At 44.7% G+C, this 15,735-nt stretch overlaps 1 protein-coding gene across 4 annotated transcripts in view; it reads right to left on the reverse strand.

The window, feature by feature from the left end:
• The window catches only part of SMARCA2 (SWI/SNF related BAF chromatin remodeling complex subunit ATPase 2), a 169,616-nt gene that overhangs the window by 108,464 nt on the left and 45,417 nt on the right, over positions 1-15,735 (reverse strand). For all 4 annotated transcript variants that reach the window (XM_028117307.2, XM_028117303.2, XM_028117304.2 and 1 more), the window contains exons 10-14: positions 7,833-7,886; positions 4,885-5,015; positions 4,599-4,656; positions 2,357-2,457; positions 825-972 (exon numbers count right to left, since the gene is read on the reverse strand). In XM_028117307.2, the coding sequence (XP_027973108.1) occupies positions 825-972; positions 2,357-2,457; positions 4,599-4,656; positions 4,885-5,015; positions 7,833-7,886 (492 nt within the window). The remainder of the gene's footprint in view (positions 1-824; positions 973-2,356; positions 2,458-4,598; positions 4,657-4,884; positions 5,016-7,832; positions 7,887-15,735) is intronic.

A 15,735-nucleotide genomic window follows, 5' to 3' on the forward strand; every position in this document is an offset into this window, starting at 1 on the left:
GCACATCAGGGATTACCAGGAGGGGTCACTGCCAAGGTGCCCATATGTCTGGTTGGCTGAGGATCATCCTGGGTTATGCTCGGTATTAATAAGAAGGGCCCCTATTCATTCTCATAAGCATCCAAATCTGCAATAGTAAATTATAAGATAGTCCTACCTCTGGATGATAGTATTTCTCGTATTTATTTGATCGCGAACCTATTTTTCTTTTTAAGGGCGATCTCATGAAGCAAGTGTTCCAAGGAACACACTTTGGGAAATGCCAAAGTGGTAGGAGGTCGAAGATAGGAACTGACCTTATTCCAACAGGTCAAATGAAACGTCTGTTCTGTTTACAGTGTACGTTTCACCAAAGCTCACCGTTTTACTGTGTCTTAGAAAAAGCATACATGTAGTAGACAGCGGCTCCCAGAAGCTGAATCCTTGGTATTAAACTAGAGCCACCACTGAAGTTTTGGAAGAAATACTTCATTGACTACATGACGAGGCAGAGATGTTCCCTCTACTCATAGGATGTGGCTGGGTTTCCCACTGTGAAGAGATCCACAATAAAACTGTTCCAAATGTTAAGCCCGTATTTCTCAAAACACAACCCATCCTAGATTCACGAAAGAGAAAACGGGTATGCCCTAGTAAGATGGTAAAAAGGAAGCTTCTAAAGCAAGCATTACGGATAATCATCATATTATAAGCAACGTGGCTCCAAAGGCCTCACCATCATCAAACTCCTTAAGCAATTCTCGTACACATGTGCAAGACACATGCCAGCCGAAGTGAGCTGAAGGACCGGGACTGGCCAAGAAGGCACAGCCCCCACCAATTACCTGGTAATGCTTCAGGGTCCCGTTAATGAGGAGGGCTGACTGCTTCTCCACCCGCTCAGAGATGGCATGGGCCACCGTGTAGTAGGACTGGGAGCCCCTGGCACTGCACTGCATGCTGTACTCATCGTCCACATCCTGCTTGGCGGTCCTGGGACAGAGAAGGCAGAGAATCATCCACAGATCACCGGGTGCACGAGTGGAGAGCCTAACATGGCTACCCTACGTATGGTTTACTGGTCACCGCCTGCATGTCTTCTGGTTAAAATACAGGATCGGGAACCCTCACCAAAAGTGAGCAAGCTAGACAGGAGCATCGTCCCCACTTTACGCACGTGGGGGAACTTCACGCTCACAGAGGTTAGTTCATGTGCCTGGGCCACGTAAAAGCAGTGGAGTCAGGACTGGCACGCAGGCCTGCCTGACCTCAAATGACTGATCCGAGCATGAACTGTCTCCCTGCAGATGACCTTGTGGCCAAGGAGGCCGTCCTAGGCTCTCCAGATGCAAAGATAAATCCCATCCCCAGAATGCTGGGAGGGACTTGGGGGAGGGAGCAACATGCCCACAGAGATGGGGTAGACACAGGCCAGCTTCTGCTTCCTATGCCTTGCTAACAAGCTGGTGTTCAACTCCACAGCCAATGAGGAGCCACTGGGGGGTTCTAAACCTTCGGTGAAGGAGGAGCGGCAGACTCAGAAAACAAGGTTTCCTAGTGTGGGGCCTGCAGCCCTCGAATCAAAGGAGAAAATACGGGCGCCTGGGAGGCTCAGTCCGTTGAGCATCTGCCTTCAGCTCAGGTCATGATCCCAGGGTCCTGGGGTGGAGCCCCACATTGGGTTCCCTGCTCAGCAGGGAGTCTGCTTCTCCCTCTCCCTCTGCTACGCCCCCCCCCCCCCGCTCGTGCGCTCTCTCTCAAATAAATAAATAAATAAAATCTTTAAAAAAAAGGAGAAAATATTACAATGCCTATTTCCACTTTTTTAAAAAAAAATCTCATTACGTAAAAATGTTCTATTTTACATATCATTTCCCCCACGTTTTAACATTAGAGCCGCACAAGCAAAGAGCTGACGTGGAGAATGGCCGGAGTGAAGAACAGAGCTGGCACTTCGGACCCGGGGAGGAGGATGGGGTGCTGAGAGGTCCTGGGTGCTGTGGAGACCACGTTGGGCGGGGGGGACACGGCATCTCTCATGGGCGTTCCTGGGTGGGTGCTGATGAGTTGAGGGAGGAGGGGAAGACAGCAAAGCAGCCAGCTAGCGGGGCCAGCCGCCATCGGCTCAGTCTGGGGCAAAGCGCAAAGGCAGGGAGAAGCCGAGGAGTGACCTGAGCTGGAGGTGGGGGTTCAGGAGGAAGGAAGGAGCCGAGCACCCGAAGCAGAGTGGTGACCTCTGATGGCAGCGTTTCGAGGGAAACATGGCCACGGAGTCGGTCGGCTTCCTTCCTCAGACAAAGTTTTCTGAAGGAAAATCTGTCAAGCACAATCCTCGTGACACACATTTTCACAAGGGAGAAAACTGAGCGATACGCACTCAATGATCTGCTTGGCGTCCTTTTCAGAAACCTCTTCGCTGTTTGGATCCAGAAGTATTTTCTCTTCCATGTCCTGCCGACTGGACTCTTCTTCTTCATCCTGGGGGGCGGGGGTGGGGTGGGTAAAGAACAGGAAGGATTCCATTTCAACGAGACAATCTCTAGGATTGGCACTTTCTGAAGAGAGACGGAATGGTATTCAGTTTCCCAGAGTAAATACGATGAAGGGAGAAAGTAAATTTAACACCTCCCTAAACCAGGCCATACGCCATTCCATTTCTGTTTAAATCATGGAGCAAGAGAACAGAAGAAACCCTCTGAGGATCCATTAGGACTCTTGCTCCCAAGAATAAATAGGTAAAAGTCACCGCAGATGGATATTTATCATTGTTTGGTTATCAAAGAGTCCTGCACATCATACCTGCTCTCACTTAGAAGCATTCTACAGTCTTCTCTCCAAAGCCAGACTTAGAGGCTTACTATTGCCCTTCTCATAAAATTGCTCCCCGATAATTTATCGGTGGGACTTGGATGTCCTCCATGCACTCCAGGTAGTGGGGCTGGAGCTTGTATACCCACTGCTTTGGGACTACTTCACATCACAAGATCTCTCAATCTATAGATGAAAACTGTCAGTAACTTGGCAATGGAGTCACGATCTCCTCCTCCCAACTGCATACTACGCTCTGCTGATCTGCTGGGAAGCTTTGCTATGTAGTCATCATGCCCATGACCAACCACTGGTGTTGAGAGCTAAACCCTTCCAGATTCTCCAGCGGAATTTCTTTAAAAGCAAGTTGTAAGAGAATAATGCTCTCCCATGACTCTTGAATGAAAACATATGAACTGACATGATATTCAGGCTAACAATCAAGCCTATGACAGCGGGTCACTGAGAGGCTGTGGGGTGAGGCAAGGAATCAGTCCAGCCCCTTCGTTTTCCAGGGGAGGGATGAGGCTCTGAGCAGGGACGTGACTCGCCGTGAGCGGTAGACCCGAGACGGGGACCCGGGTTCATAGACCCCCAGGTCAGAGTTCATTCTATTCCCAGCTGCCCAGAGCTGTCTGGGGCTGTCTGTCCTGGACTGACATCTGTGGGTTCAGCAGCCCCTCTGTCCCTCGTCCCTCCCTGGCTCTGTGACCCAAAGACAAGATTCTTCCAATGGATCTTGTATGGACCCATTCATCTGCGTGAACAAGAAACATTTTTAAAAGTGATTCTGGAAGTTTCAAAGATCTCAGAGCAAAAGTGGCCTGTAGAAAATAAATAGCATGCAACCCAAGGCAGCTACTTTTTTACTGGTATGCTTAAAAAAAAAAAAAACCCAAACTTTTATTATTCCTCCTCTTTGTAAAAGTTAACAAGTGTTCACAGGAGATTAATTTAGGGGGAAAAAAGGGGTCCGCAAAATAGAAGAAAATCACAATCGTCTTAAAATTCTGGAGAGCTATATGACTGGTGCTGCTTCGCCCGGTCTGTGGCTTCTGTGCCAGGGTGCTCTTTGAACCAAGAGTCCTCCACACTGGTAAACAGAATTAATGACTACCCACTAACAATGCTCTCAGAAAGGAGATAAAAATCTTCCTTTAATCCTCCTATTTGTAATTATAATGCATTTCGTAGTTGATCTAAAAAAAACACAACCTTTATTACTATTTCTTAAGTTCTGTTAAAAGTATCCAAGATCACCATTTTAGGTTCTAGATAAATTTATTGACCGTTCCTTCCAAGAGACTGAGAAATGTGCTTCTCTTTGGGTAACGGGAATATCCAAGGAATTTAAACAAGAATCACATTTAAAGAGAAACCAAGAGGATCAATAACCTCATCAAACCAAGTCTGTGTTGCCCTTTCATCAAAGCTTCCAGACTTACAATTTCGAATAGACTCTAAGGCCCGAAGGATCCGGAAACTTTTGGGTGGCTCAGCCTCAGCGTGAACCAGGTAAGGCAGGGCACCGCCTTCTCAAAGTAACCCATCTCCAGTTCTCTCCAGAAGACCTTTCCACCATCTCCAATATAAGGCCCACTTCTCTTTCCTTGGTTTCACACAGATTCAGAATTCTCCAAGTCCCGCCACTGGCCAGGAGCCCCGGCGAGGTCACTGTACTGCTGGACACCATCATTGTCGCTCTGGTGCATCCTCAGCTCCAGATGTCACCCCAAGGCCAGCACTGGAGGATGCAGTGATAGACACAGGTGCTTCCCACATACACCCCACAAACAGAGATGCCGACATACCTCCTCCTCATAATCAGAATCGCTCTCTTCACTGTCAGATCGGGGGGCAACTTCGTAACTGCAGGAAAAGGAGTGGGAAGGAGAGGGGGCCTTAATTTTTTTTTAAATTACAAGACAACATATACAAGCATAACTACTTAGCATGTTCTATGTACAAATGACAAATGCAGGTAATGACTTTAACCATTTCAGCACAGGTCATGTTGTTGGAGTTCCGAGATTTTACCGGGACCACAGAAATCTAAGAAGCCACTGGACAGCCAGAATTTCTGCTTTAATGCCATACCCGGGATTCATTTCCAACCAGGCGTCCAGCTGACTTGCTTTGGGTGCTTCTGGTCCAAAGAGGACCTTGCCAGTTTCTGTGTGAGTCACTTTGACGGGCAGGTCACTCATTTGACTGCTTTCATCTATGGGCTAGAAAGGAGAAACAAATACACATCACCGCTGGGTGTTAAGACTGCCTCCCAAGTCTGTGCTGGACGCTTCTCAGGCTTTTGGCTGTCCAGCATCTGAAACCTTTTTCTGTGATTGGAAAGTTCGCCACCTATGAGTGCTGGCAGGAAGTGGGAGGTCACCTCCTACTAAAGAAACCAAAAGCACCGGCCTCCCTTGCAGTGAGGGTGCCAGCACAAGACCTCAGCTCCATCAACTGGATATACTCACCAAGGGTTAGAATGAAGAGCCCAAGGCTCGGGGAGGCTGGGAGCAACAGGCATGCTGGAGGGAGGACAGAGCACAGGGACGGGCCATGCCGAGCCCCTGCTGATGCTCCATGTCAGCCACGGCCTCACTGACCAGCTGTCCAGTGGAACACGGCCTGTAGCCTCAAGTCAGGCTCTCCAGGCTTCCTGGGGATCCAATGAATTACCCAATATCCTATGAATATATTCCCTTCCTACTTAAATGTGGAAGACTTGTCATTTTGTCATTTGCAACTAAGAACCCTCAACCCCCAAATAATACCCCCCCATAACAGCTATTGCAAAGTCGTGCTTTCTGAGAGAATGTGAAAAGAAAGAGGTACTGTGATTTGTGTCACCTCGCGAGGGGCCTGTTTGAGCTTCTGCAGAACCAAACGTCCTGCTATCTAGCTCGGCCACTGGTACCTGGGAGTGAGATAAAGCCAGAAGCTCTGCTCATCTGAAACCGGGCGAATGGACCAAGACTGAGCTGAAGCTCATTATCGGACTCCTCATGAAGAATGGCTTGCTCAGAAAATTAAAAATGAAATCACAGAGGCCATGTGTAACCTACTTCAGAGAACAAATTGTTTTAAAAGGCCTAAAAAAAAAAAATGGAGTAATCCTATGCAAATGAATGCTACTGATTATGGGGTGATGACACCTGCAGGACAGACCCCCCCCCCCCAGGCAAGACGCTGGCTGGAAATGCTTGATTTGTGAGCAGCAGGCCAAGTTATCCATCTCCTTAAAAGTAGTAAAATTCAATGTTTACACAATTCATTAATTCCAAAGAACTTTTTCTCAATTGCTCTTAATTGGAGTTAAATAAAAATGACAGGAAACACAGGCTACTGTAGCTTATCTTCCATATCTTATAGGAAATGACCAAGAAAAAAAAAAAGTTGTTTCTCCCTTCTCCTTCAACAAAACACTCTCAGAATAAAAAAAAAAAAAAACCCAAAAAACAAAACAAAACAGAAAACAACCAATATATTAGCAATTATCTACCAAAGAAACCTTTAAATAAAGAAAAGGCCTACTTTAGGCTGTCCCTTCTTTTTCCTTTGATGTGACTAAAGCAACGGATGTGGGCACCATTACTGTGCACGCATGACATTTCTTCCCGGCTTGGGCAGAAAGGTCATCTACACACCCACACGGTAAAGAAGGAAACCTACCAGTCGCTATCACCTCCCTTGGAAAAGCCATATTCCATTATCTTGAACTATTATAACACAGCCTGTTTTATTGCTTATGTCATGCCTTGGAGAAAATCGGGAATTGCTGTAGCTGGAATGAGAACTTTGGCAAAGACCCTGAATGAGCCCGGCAGAGTAAAAGAACATTATTTCAAAACAAACTGAGCAAGATGTCCACTTCACCAACTTCAGCAAACAGAATGCACATGTGTTAAGATTAAAAAAAAAAAAAGCGTATGTCACAAGCCCCAGATCAGTGGCTAATTTTCCCAATATCCTATATTGGGAAATAAGAGGTAAGGGCACTGTCACAGTAACACGTTAAATCTCTCCCTGTGTGCTTGTTAATTACAGACCTATGTGAGGCGTGCTTACGTAAGGCTGGGGGCTTTTACAAATTAGAGTTGTTTCTAGGTGCTCCAATATATACTATTCTTCCCCCAGAACGGCCCTCTGAGAGTGCCTGACACATCAGACACGCATCCCGATGCTTTGTTCTTTGTGAGAGATTACAGTGGTGAAGCACCACGGATTGTTCAAGAAGTTTCTGCATGGAATAGTGGTTTCAACCTTTTGTCTCTGGATCCAGGCTGTTCACACTCACAGTACGCCTCGCATGCACAGATTCTAGAAGGGTCCCCCCCCCCCCCACCGCCCAAGCAGGTTTATCAGAATCTGAGAGAGGAGAAGGCAGTTTGAAACAAACTCCTTCCCATTCCGCTCTGTGGCTGTGAGTCCTCATGTGAATCCTTGGCAGAGAACTTTTGAGTTTTTGGAGAAAAAAAAAAATCCATTAAGTAGGTAATTGTATTCTCATGATTCAGGAGAATTTCAAAATCCTTGGAAATCACATTTAGGAACGTACTGATGAATCTACACAGAGAAGCTCTCTCGTAAGCCTATACAAAAATGTCAAAAAAGAGAAGCTCCCCAAGTATGTAAATTGTTTGTGTTGACAGAGTTTTATAATTTCAAATTAGTAATACACTAAGGAAACTGGGTCATACCTTATGCTTCTGTATCATTTACGGGGAAAATGCAATTATAGAATCACTTGAGATTTTTACACATTCTATGTACTCATAAACATATATGTGCACAGCAGACCCCGGAATGGTACACAAACTTAATATCAGTTGACTGGCAGTCTGAGATGGAAGGCGATTACTTTCCAGTATATCCCCTTTTTCTACTCATCTAATTTTCTACTGTGCTAATGTTTTACTATTTTTACTTAGAAACGAATAGCTGAGTAAAAATAAAGTTGGTATTCACAGAAAATGGTGCTATAGGGCATGGCAGGGACTCACTGAGCAGAACATGGCAGGAATGGGCACAAAACTCCTCACCTCTCCATCTGGTCCCAGGGCAGACTCTCCTCCCTCGGCAATCTCTTCAGCCTTCTGCAAAGCAAGGTCAGATGTTTACACGTCAGTCAAGAAGATGCTATAGGAAGGACGTTGTGGCAACTCAGTGGCCCCAAACAGCACTTCATCACTACTCACCACTGTCATCTAACAGAGTTTAAGTACTGAGGCCTTCTATTTCTATTTCTCTGCACTGTCTGAGAAAAAGTGTGTGGTTTTTTGTTGTTGTTGTTGTTTTACTGGCAACTTGGAGGAAGTTCCTGGAAGCCAGGTGTGATTCAAGGCTGGCCCATGCCGAAGATTTGTGGATGACGTCTTCCAGGACCCAAAGAGCTGGAGACACGGGAGCAGCATGGCTGAGGTCAGCACGTGTGAGATGTCCTTCTTGTGTCTGGCACCAGGAAGACAAATCCTGACATAACCAGCTCAACTTACTCCCCTTAGCAAGTTTTCTAAAAATGTCCATCACAGGTAAACTTGGAACTGCTCTTGAGTCATGAAACTACAGAATCCTACAACATTCTGTGAATTCTCTGGATGTTTTCCATTCTACCTTTTCATACTATACAGTATTTCTGCGGGGGGTAATATGAGGAAATTTGATGCAGATACTGTGATCTCATGAAAAATTCTGTCATCAGCCATTTCTTAAATATTTCAGTATCTTAGTCCATTAACCTCTATGTGCCTCAAAGGCAGCCTAAATGAAAAGCTAAGATTATGTCACGTTTTGTACATGCCCGAGAGAGGCTCATCTGCAATAAACACAAGAGAGCCTCAATTTTCTTACATTTATGACAACCTTTCTGACAAGTGAAATCTTTACCATCACCTTTACAGAATCCTTATTTTAAAGTTATTGCTGAAAAGCTACACTACTTCTGCATGAAGGAAAAAAACAAAACAAAACACAACTTTAGTCATTTCCTTTTTTAAGACATTTAAGAAAATGAGCTTTCCTCCCGTGGGCTCTTTAGTTAATTAAAAATATATATAATGATACAGAATCGATATTAACTCTACTTTGTTTACTTAAGGCATTGATTATATAATACATTTTTGCTTTCCATGAAAATGACTCAATTGCCTCTTGACAAAACAGCTTTTATAAAAACCGTTCAAAATCCAAACTTTTGTCTATGCTGAAGAAAAGCAGTTCCCATAAATGTTTGAAATTTTTGAAGTTCTTTTCAAAATTTTCTTACAAGAAATACGTGTATGTACGTATGTACGTATGCCAAAGCACAAGGCATGAAAAAATGTAGCATTTCTACCAAAGAGTAGGAAATAAAACACTCCCTTTGGTTAGGATTTCCCAAGAATTTAATTTTCTATCTATGCCACCCGCAAGTGAAACGTTTACAGGCTCAAAAGTAATGATCAGCATCGAAAAGAGCTAGGCCCTGTGTCTAGGCTATGAATACAGAGAACAATGGCAGAAAAGCTCGGAAAAAAACCCACCCCTTCGACCTGCCCCTAACAGTTCCATTTTTGGAATTCTCAGGCACTATACTCAGGCGACTGTTTTAATTAATGGGAGAAAGTCAATTAATCCCACCATTCTTTCCATACAAATCAGAAATAAGCTACAAATTTGGCCAACAAAGAAAATCAAATGAGACAATGGATAAGCCAATTTCCAATATCTAGCTAGTGGAACTGGATCGCCGTCTCAATGAATAGTACATTAAAGAGCTTGCAGGACCATAAATAATAGATTCAAAACCATTCTAAAGGGTAGTCTTCTATGAATATGCTATTGACTCGCTAGAGTGGTATCTAAAAACTGCCCCACCATCAGGCTCTTCCTTTACTTAAAATCCTCTAAACTCATTTTAAACATTCCATTCGGCATCAAATTCGAGAGGCAATGTAACATGAGACTTAAGAAACTTGGTGCTGGGACTAGACCACCAGTGTCTGAATCCTAGCTCTGCCGCTCAGTATGAGAGATCTTAGCTGTGAGATTTTGAGCAAATCTCCGTGTCTTGGTTCCCTCTTCTGTAAAAAAAGGGACAGTAACAGTCCCTCCCTTGAAGGGCGGAGGCAGAACGGGACCACTGTTTCAGGACGCACGATCCCAGGCTCCATGAAATATATACGGCTAGCGTCCATCTCCACAATGTAAAAGAGTCAATGATCAAGGACAACCTTGCAAGACTGGCTATAGCACTGCCTGACGTCAGGGACTTCTGTTTTTGTCATTTGTGTGTTCTCACACCTACCAGGAGTCCTAGCGCATGAAAGGTACTAGGTAAATATTTGGTGAATGAAGGGAGGAAGGAAAGCATCCGGAACAATGCTTTCCACTTAGCACACACTCAGTGAGTCATCCTTACTGTAATTAGAGGCCAGTCTATTTGCAAGCCATAAAACAGTTAAGAACACACACACAATTCCTCACTGAACGGGCGGGCGCTCCATGAGAGGTCTCTTGCACCCCTGAACTTAACACCCAATCCTGCCGTTGTTACATGAGGTGGAATCCAGGTGGCAGCCTTCTCTATGACAAGAGACAACACGTTCTCCCATCATGCCTTGGATTCTTTCAGTTGGGTGAGAATTCTCACATCATACGGGTGGGGTGCTTTAACCTCGCTGCCCAACCCTCTCCCCAGAAAACAAAACAAAACAAAACAAAACAAAAAAATGCTTCCCTTTTCTTGGTTCAAGATTAACTCCAAACAAATTGCGATTGGTGCTACCATGTCTCCCACCAACTGGGGAACCTTCACATGGGGTTATCTCCATCATGCGATCACAAACACATCGTACGTGACCAGTGGATGCCTGAGCTTAATTTTTTCCACTGATTAAAAACAAAACAAAACAAAACAATTCGCTGTCATTCACCCACTAATCAGGACTAAAGGAACTCTGTCCTGGGTTCTTCCTACCTACAAAGAGTTGGGAACTGATTATGCTGCCGGAGGGAGGGGGAAGGGTAATTCTCCTAGTGATGGGAGGGGATATGGAACACATCACTCATAACTAAAAACAAGGTGGCTTCCCAACTTGCAAGGCCAATGGCAATTTAGAAATTCCATCTGGGGAGGTTCACCAAGCTGTGTGCACTGCTACCTGTCTTCCTGGCAGAAGATATAGAAAATAATCAACGGGGGTGAGGAGGTAAAGGAACCCGAAGACGGGAAAATCCCCTGTAAGCCGAACCCAGGAATGCGAACTCCAGCGGGGCGCTTCACTCAGACTGCCGTAACGGGGGCCACAGACGGCCCCAATCTGTGAAGAAACAGTTTTGTACCGAATATTTTACAATTTTACAATTTATATTATAGAGTGAGTACATTTTATCCCCCAGCAGGTGTTCTTATAATCTGCTGAAGCAACGTTCAAAAGTGCCGGCATCTTAAAGGCTCATTCTGTTTCAGTGGAAACCTAAGCTTCCAGAAACCACCTGGGTTATTTTTACTGTCATTTAGGTGGACCTCTGAGCATTGTGATAGGTGATCAGGCCATAAAAAAGACCCAAGAATATCAAATTAACAGGCAATTACACATTACTTTGGTCACACCCTGCAGAAAAGCCAATTCCAACATTTTTGACTCAAGTAACCGGTCAATCCAGTTAAGCAGGACTTGGATCCAAACTTCTGTTTTCACCCATTTTGATACTGGACTAATCAAATGAATCTAATGAATCTGATCACTGTGGCATTGTATTCACCTACCGTTATCACAGTCCCTATACTCAAATTGCCCAGAATTACCTTAGAGCCTTTCTTTCTGGGGGCACCTGGGTGGCTCAGTCAGTTAAGCATCTGACTCTTGGTTTCGGCTCAGGTCATGATCTCAGAGTCCGGAGACCAAGCGCGACGTCGGGCTCTGAGCTCAGCACGTGGTCGGCTTGGAATTCTCTCTCCCTCTCTCTCTCTCTGCCCCCCACCCCGCTCATGTTCTCTTTCTCTCTAAAAAAATAAAGAAATAAATCTTTGAAGAAAAAAAAAAGAACCTTTCTTTCACCTGTGAAATTCTCCTTGCAGGGGGGAATCTTCATCTTGGGGGAAAAAAGGAGAAAGAAAAGAATTGAGAAGAACTGGAGAGTACCTTGAATTGAAAAGAAATGTCTCAATCATGTTACTACTTTGTATCTCATGCTCTTTTCACCAAAAATTATACCAGGAGGTTTTTCTGATTTGTCGATGTCTAAAAAGGATAAAAACACACTTCCTATTGCTATGTTGACCAGTGTAGAATGCTGTGCCAGAAAGATTTCCCCCTTCCAAAACATCGCAGTCCTGAGATATGCTTATAACAGTGTTTGCTGAGAAAGAGAATAAAAGAACTTTCAGAAGGAAGAGCAAACACCACAATGAAAAAAATACTTGGCATAGCGGTCCCCCATGGATTCTCTGCTGGTTCCTGTTAGTGTCATGAGTTTCCAAGAAATGTCACACATTCACAACAAGGGTGCAGTTCTGTTGGTATACGCTGCATTCAAAGATCTGGAAGAGGGAATTAAATATTTACTTTCCTCCTGAAGTCAACAGCTCAGGAGATGGAACCCATGAAGGGACTGGACTTCCTGAACTAGGCTGGACATGGGAGGTGGTGGGGGGTGGGTGGCGGCTGGCCTGGACGCATAACCAGAGCTTAAAGAAAGATACCCTAGAGTTCTGCAAGGACCACCTGATTACCACCAGGAACCGCTGCAAATGAGAGGCCCCACAATTAGCAAATTCTCTTTGCAGGAGCTAGCAAGGGAGGGGTAAGCAGAGTCCACCAAAAAGTATAAATCCTCATTTCCAATTGCATGCCTCAATGGTCAAAGAACCTGCCACTGTCCAAAAAGACATACTATTCGGTACCTAACAGATCCTAACTTGGGCGGGGGGGGTGGGGGGGAATGGTAGCAAAACATTTATTCTCCCAACATCATAGAGAATATACAACATGGGGAAAAAAGAAGATTTTCTTAAAAAAAAAAAAACTCTTATAACTACATTTCAACAATTGCTATCCTACCTTTATACCACAGAAATGTTTAATAAAATAACTACTATTCACTGGGTACTTACTATGTGCCAGGATACCTTCTAAATGCTTTAGATACACTTTCATGTAATCCTATCACCTCCTCACAGATCAGAAGCATTAGGCAACAGATCTTTTAAGGAAACATTCTATAAGGGAATAAAAGCAAATTAGGAGGGTATGTTTTCTTCCGCAGTTAGGAACTTAAAAGTTTGCGGACTGACATGAGCTCTTGGGCCGTGGGCCCAATTTTCTACGTTAGCATACTCATTCCTATTTGTACACACCCTGGTGGCTTCATGTAGCCCCGTGTCCTTTTTTATCCTGCAGATGTTAAGAGACCAATCATGGGAGAGGACAGAGACCTCAAGGTCATGCTGAGTGCACATCAGAGTATATTAATCCCGTCACACTGCAAAGGCTGGTTTCACTTAATTAGATATTTCAATACTTTGCAAAGTATTCCTCCTCTAACACCTAGGTAGATACATATAGTTCACTTCCTTTTCTTTCACTTCAAGGGCATTAATGGAAGACAGGGCTGAGAGCGAGAAGTTCCAGAATGATGTATAAATGTATACTTCATAGTAGCGGCTCTAATGGTGAGAAGAGAGGTGCAAATACGCTCATGGCAGGTTCAAGGAGACCCACTCTCCTGGTTACCAACAACAAGGAAACACAACACACTTCCCCAGAAAAGAGGCCTTCTCTGTTACACTGGGGCAATATTAAAAAAAAATTAATAATCCTTTTCCAATGAAATCACAAGTTCAACCACATTCCCCTATAACAGTGTAGACAGAGGCACCTGTACCCTAGCTCACCCCGTACCGGTTGCCATAGTACAATGCTGTTGGTCCACTGGCTCATGAAAAACAAAGGCTTATTGAGGCCTTGCTTAATTGCAAAAAACAACCTCCAGAAAGGCACAGCATCATACTCGGTTCTGTGGGAAGAGCTGAAAGGGTCGGCACAGAATTTTTAAGCTTCTGGACACAGCCTTCCTCCCCAACAGAGAAGCTGGAACAAGCCACCCTCAATCATTCACTCTAATGGAGGGAAGAACTACAGATAATCCAGACTGTCAAATAATCAGCTTTTGAAAGCATCCATTTTCTTTGCACTTGAATAAAGGTGCATCTGGAATTGGGTAACTCGTTTTGAACCAAGTCTCAAAGCCCCAGGAAGGGGACAGTTTTCAGGAAGGACTGGGGAGGGGCCGCGTTTCTTTTGTTTCCTTCCTTTTCCCATTCGTCCTAGCAAGATGGCTCTAGGAGGAAATCCAGCCGGGCCCCTCAGTCCTGATGAAGGCAGGGTGAGCTCCAATGCTAGGCATCCTGAGAGCATGCCAGGGAAGAGGCAGAGAGCCGACGATAAAATAATGATTCTGCACATTCAATCACGCGCAGATAACCAGCGGGAGTCACCCAGAGATTCTTAACCAGCGACGGGAGTGGGACTGGCTTTGGTACGGACCTTTCATTTGCCAGGAATCCAGGCCCCCTCCCCAGTCTGGCTCCCAGTCTTCCTTCACAGTGCTCATCATGGTTTATGATTATCTATTTGGGTGTGTATTTGATCAATGTCTCTCTGTCTCTCACTCTCTGATGGAACTGAGAGAGAGGGCAAGTGTGCTTTTCCTCAACATCTTCTTTCTCCCCCAGCATTGAGCACTTTGCCTGGTTCACAGTAAGCATCCAGTTAGTATTTGCTGGACAAATGGATAAAAGAGAAAAAATACCTGCTATCAGCAAACCTGAAGGCAAGGGTTGGGAAGTAGAGAGCCAACCTGTAGATCACGTGGGGTTGGCAGCACCAAGAAAAATATTATGACAGGTTCCTGCTTTGTACAGATTAACACAAAAATACAGGCATAATCACTATCACTCAATGATATATCTTTCTTTGCTGACAATGATATAACAATCTCATATCATGCCAGGAATCTATTAATTATAAGCCAGAAGCACAAATCTGGGCCATTAGCTTTTAATCACAAGCAAAATGTAGAATTTGAACTTTAGTACTGAAAACACTGACAGTGACCTTTCTGTGGTAACCTCTGCAAAATACAACCTCTGCATTTGGAAAAATGAAAACGGTCATTTCATATGGTCCCCCTATGGAATGTTACAGAATCCTATCTGTTTGCCTGTGTGCTCTTCCCTGACTCTGAACATGTCCTCTTAAGTCAGAAATTGGGAGCTGGAATTCTGCAAAGTCTGTAACGCTACCTTGACAAGAAAATGAGGTCTTTCTCCCTGGCGACGACGAAATGTCTAAATCCAAGCCCTGAGTCATCCCTTGTTCATCTTCACAATGCAGGAAGCTATCTTATACCAAAGGAGTAGGGCGCAAGGAAGCGCCTTCTCCATCATTTATTCCTCCCCCTTAATTACGAAGCAGGTATGAGGATTCAGGAGCCATGAAATTAATTATTTTTTTGAAAAACACTTTGTTCCGTGATTCAGTGCAGAGAATACATGATGAAAAGCCACCCAGCCTCACTCCTCACGACCTCGACGAAGACTTTCTCTTTCCTGTGGACATGTGTGTCGAGGCCAGTCAGGATCCGCCATAAAACAAGATACGAACCAAGAAGTAAACCTCCAGACCACTCAAGCTTCAAAGAGGATCTACATTCACTGGCCTACACGGGCTGCTTACACCTGCATCGAGATATAACAGCCGCAGAGCAGAGATTCTAAATCTTCCCCTTCCCTTTCCATGCTGATTAGGTTCTACTTTACATAAAACCATTTACTATCCTTGGTAGTGACCGAAAACCCTGGCCTGCCCACTCCCCTCAGCGCCACAGCGGGGCAGCCGAATGGAACGCACCATTTGGGCATGGCTGCCCGTCTGAACAAACAGGCTCAAGGGGCCTCTGAAA

Source organism: Eumetopias jubatus, unplaced genomic scaffold (genome assembly GCF_037043125.1).
Source record: "Eumetopias jubatus isolate StellerSeaLion01/CBP00866 unplaced genomic scaffold, mEumJub1_p1.0 scaffold_15, whole genome shotgun sequence".
In the NCBI taxonomy this organism is placed as follows: Eukaryota; Metazoa; Chordata; class Mammalia; order Carnivora; family Otariidae; genus Eumetopias; species Eumetopias jubatus.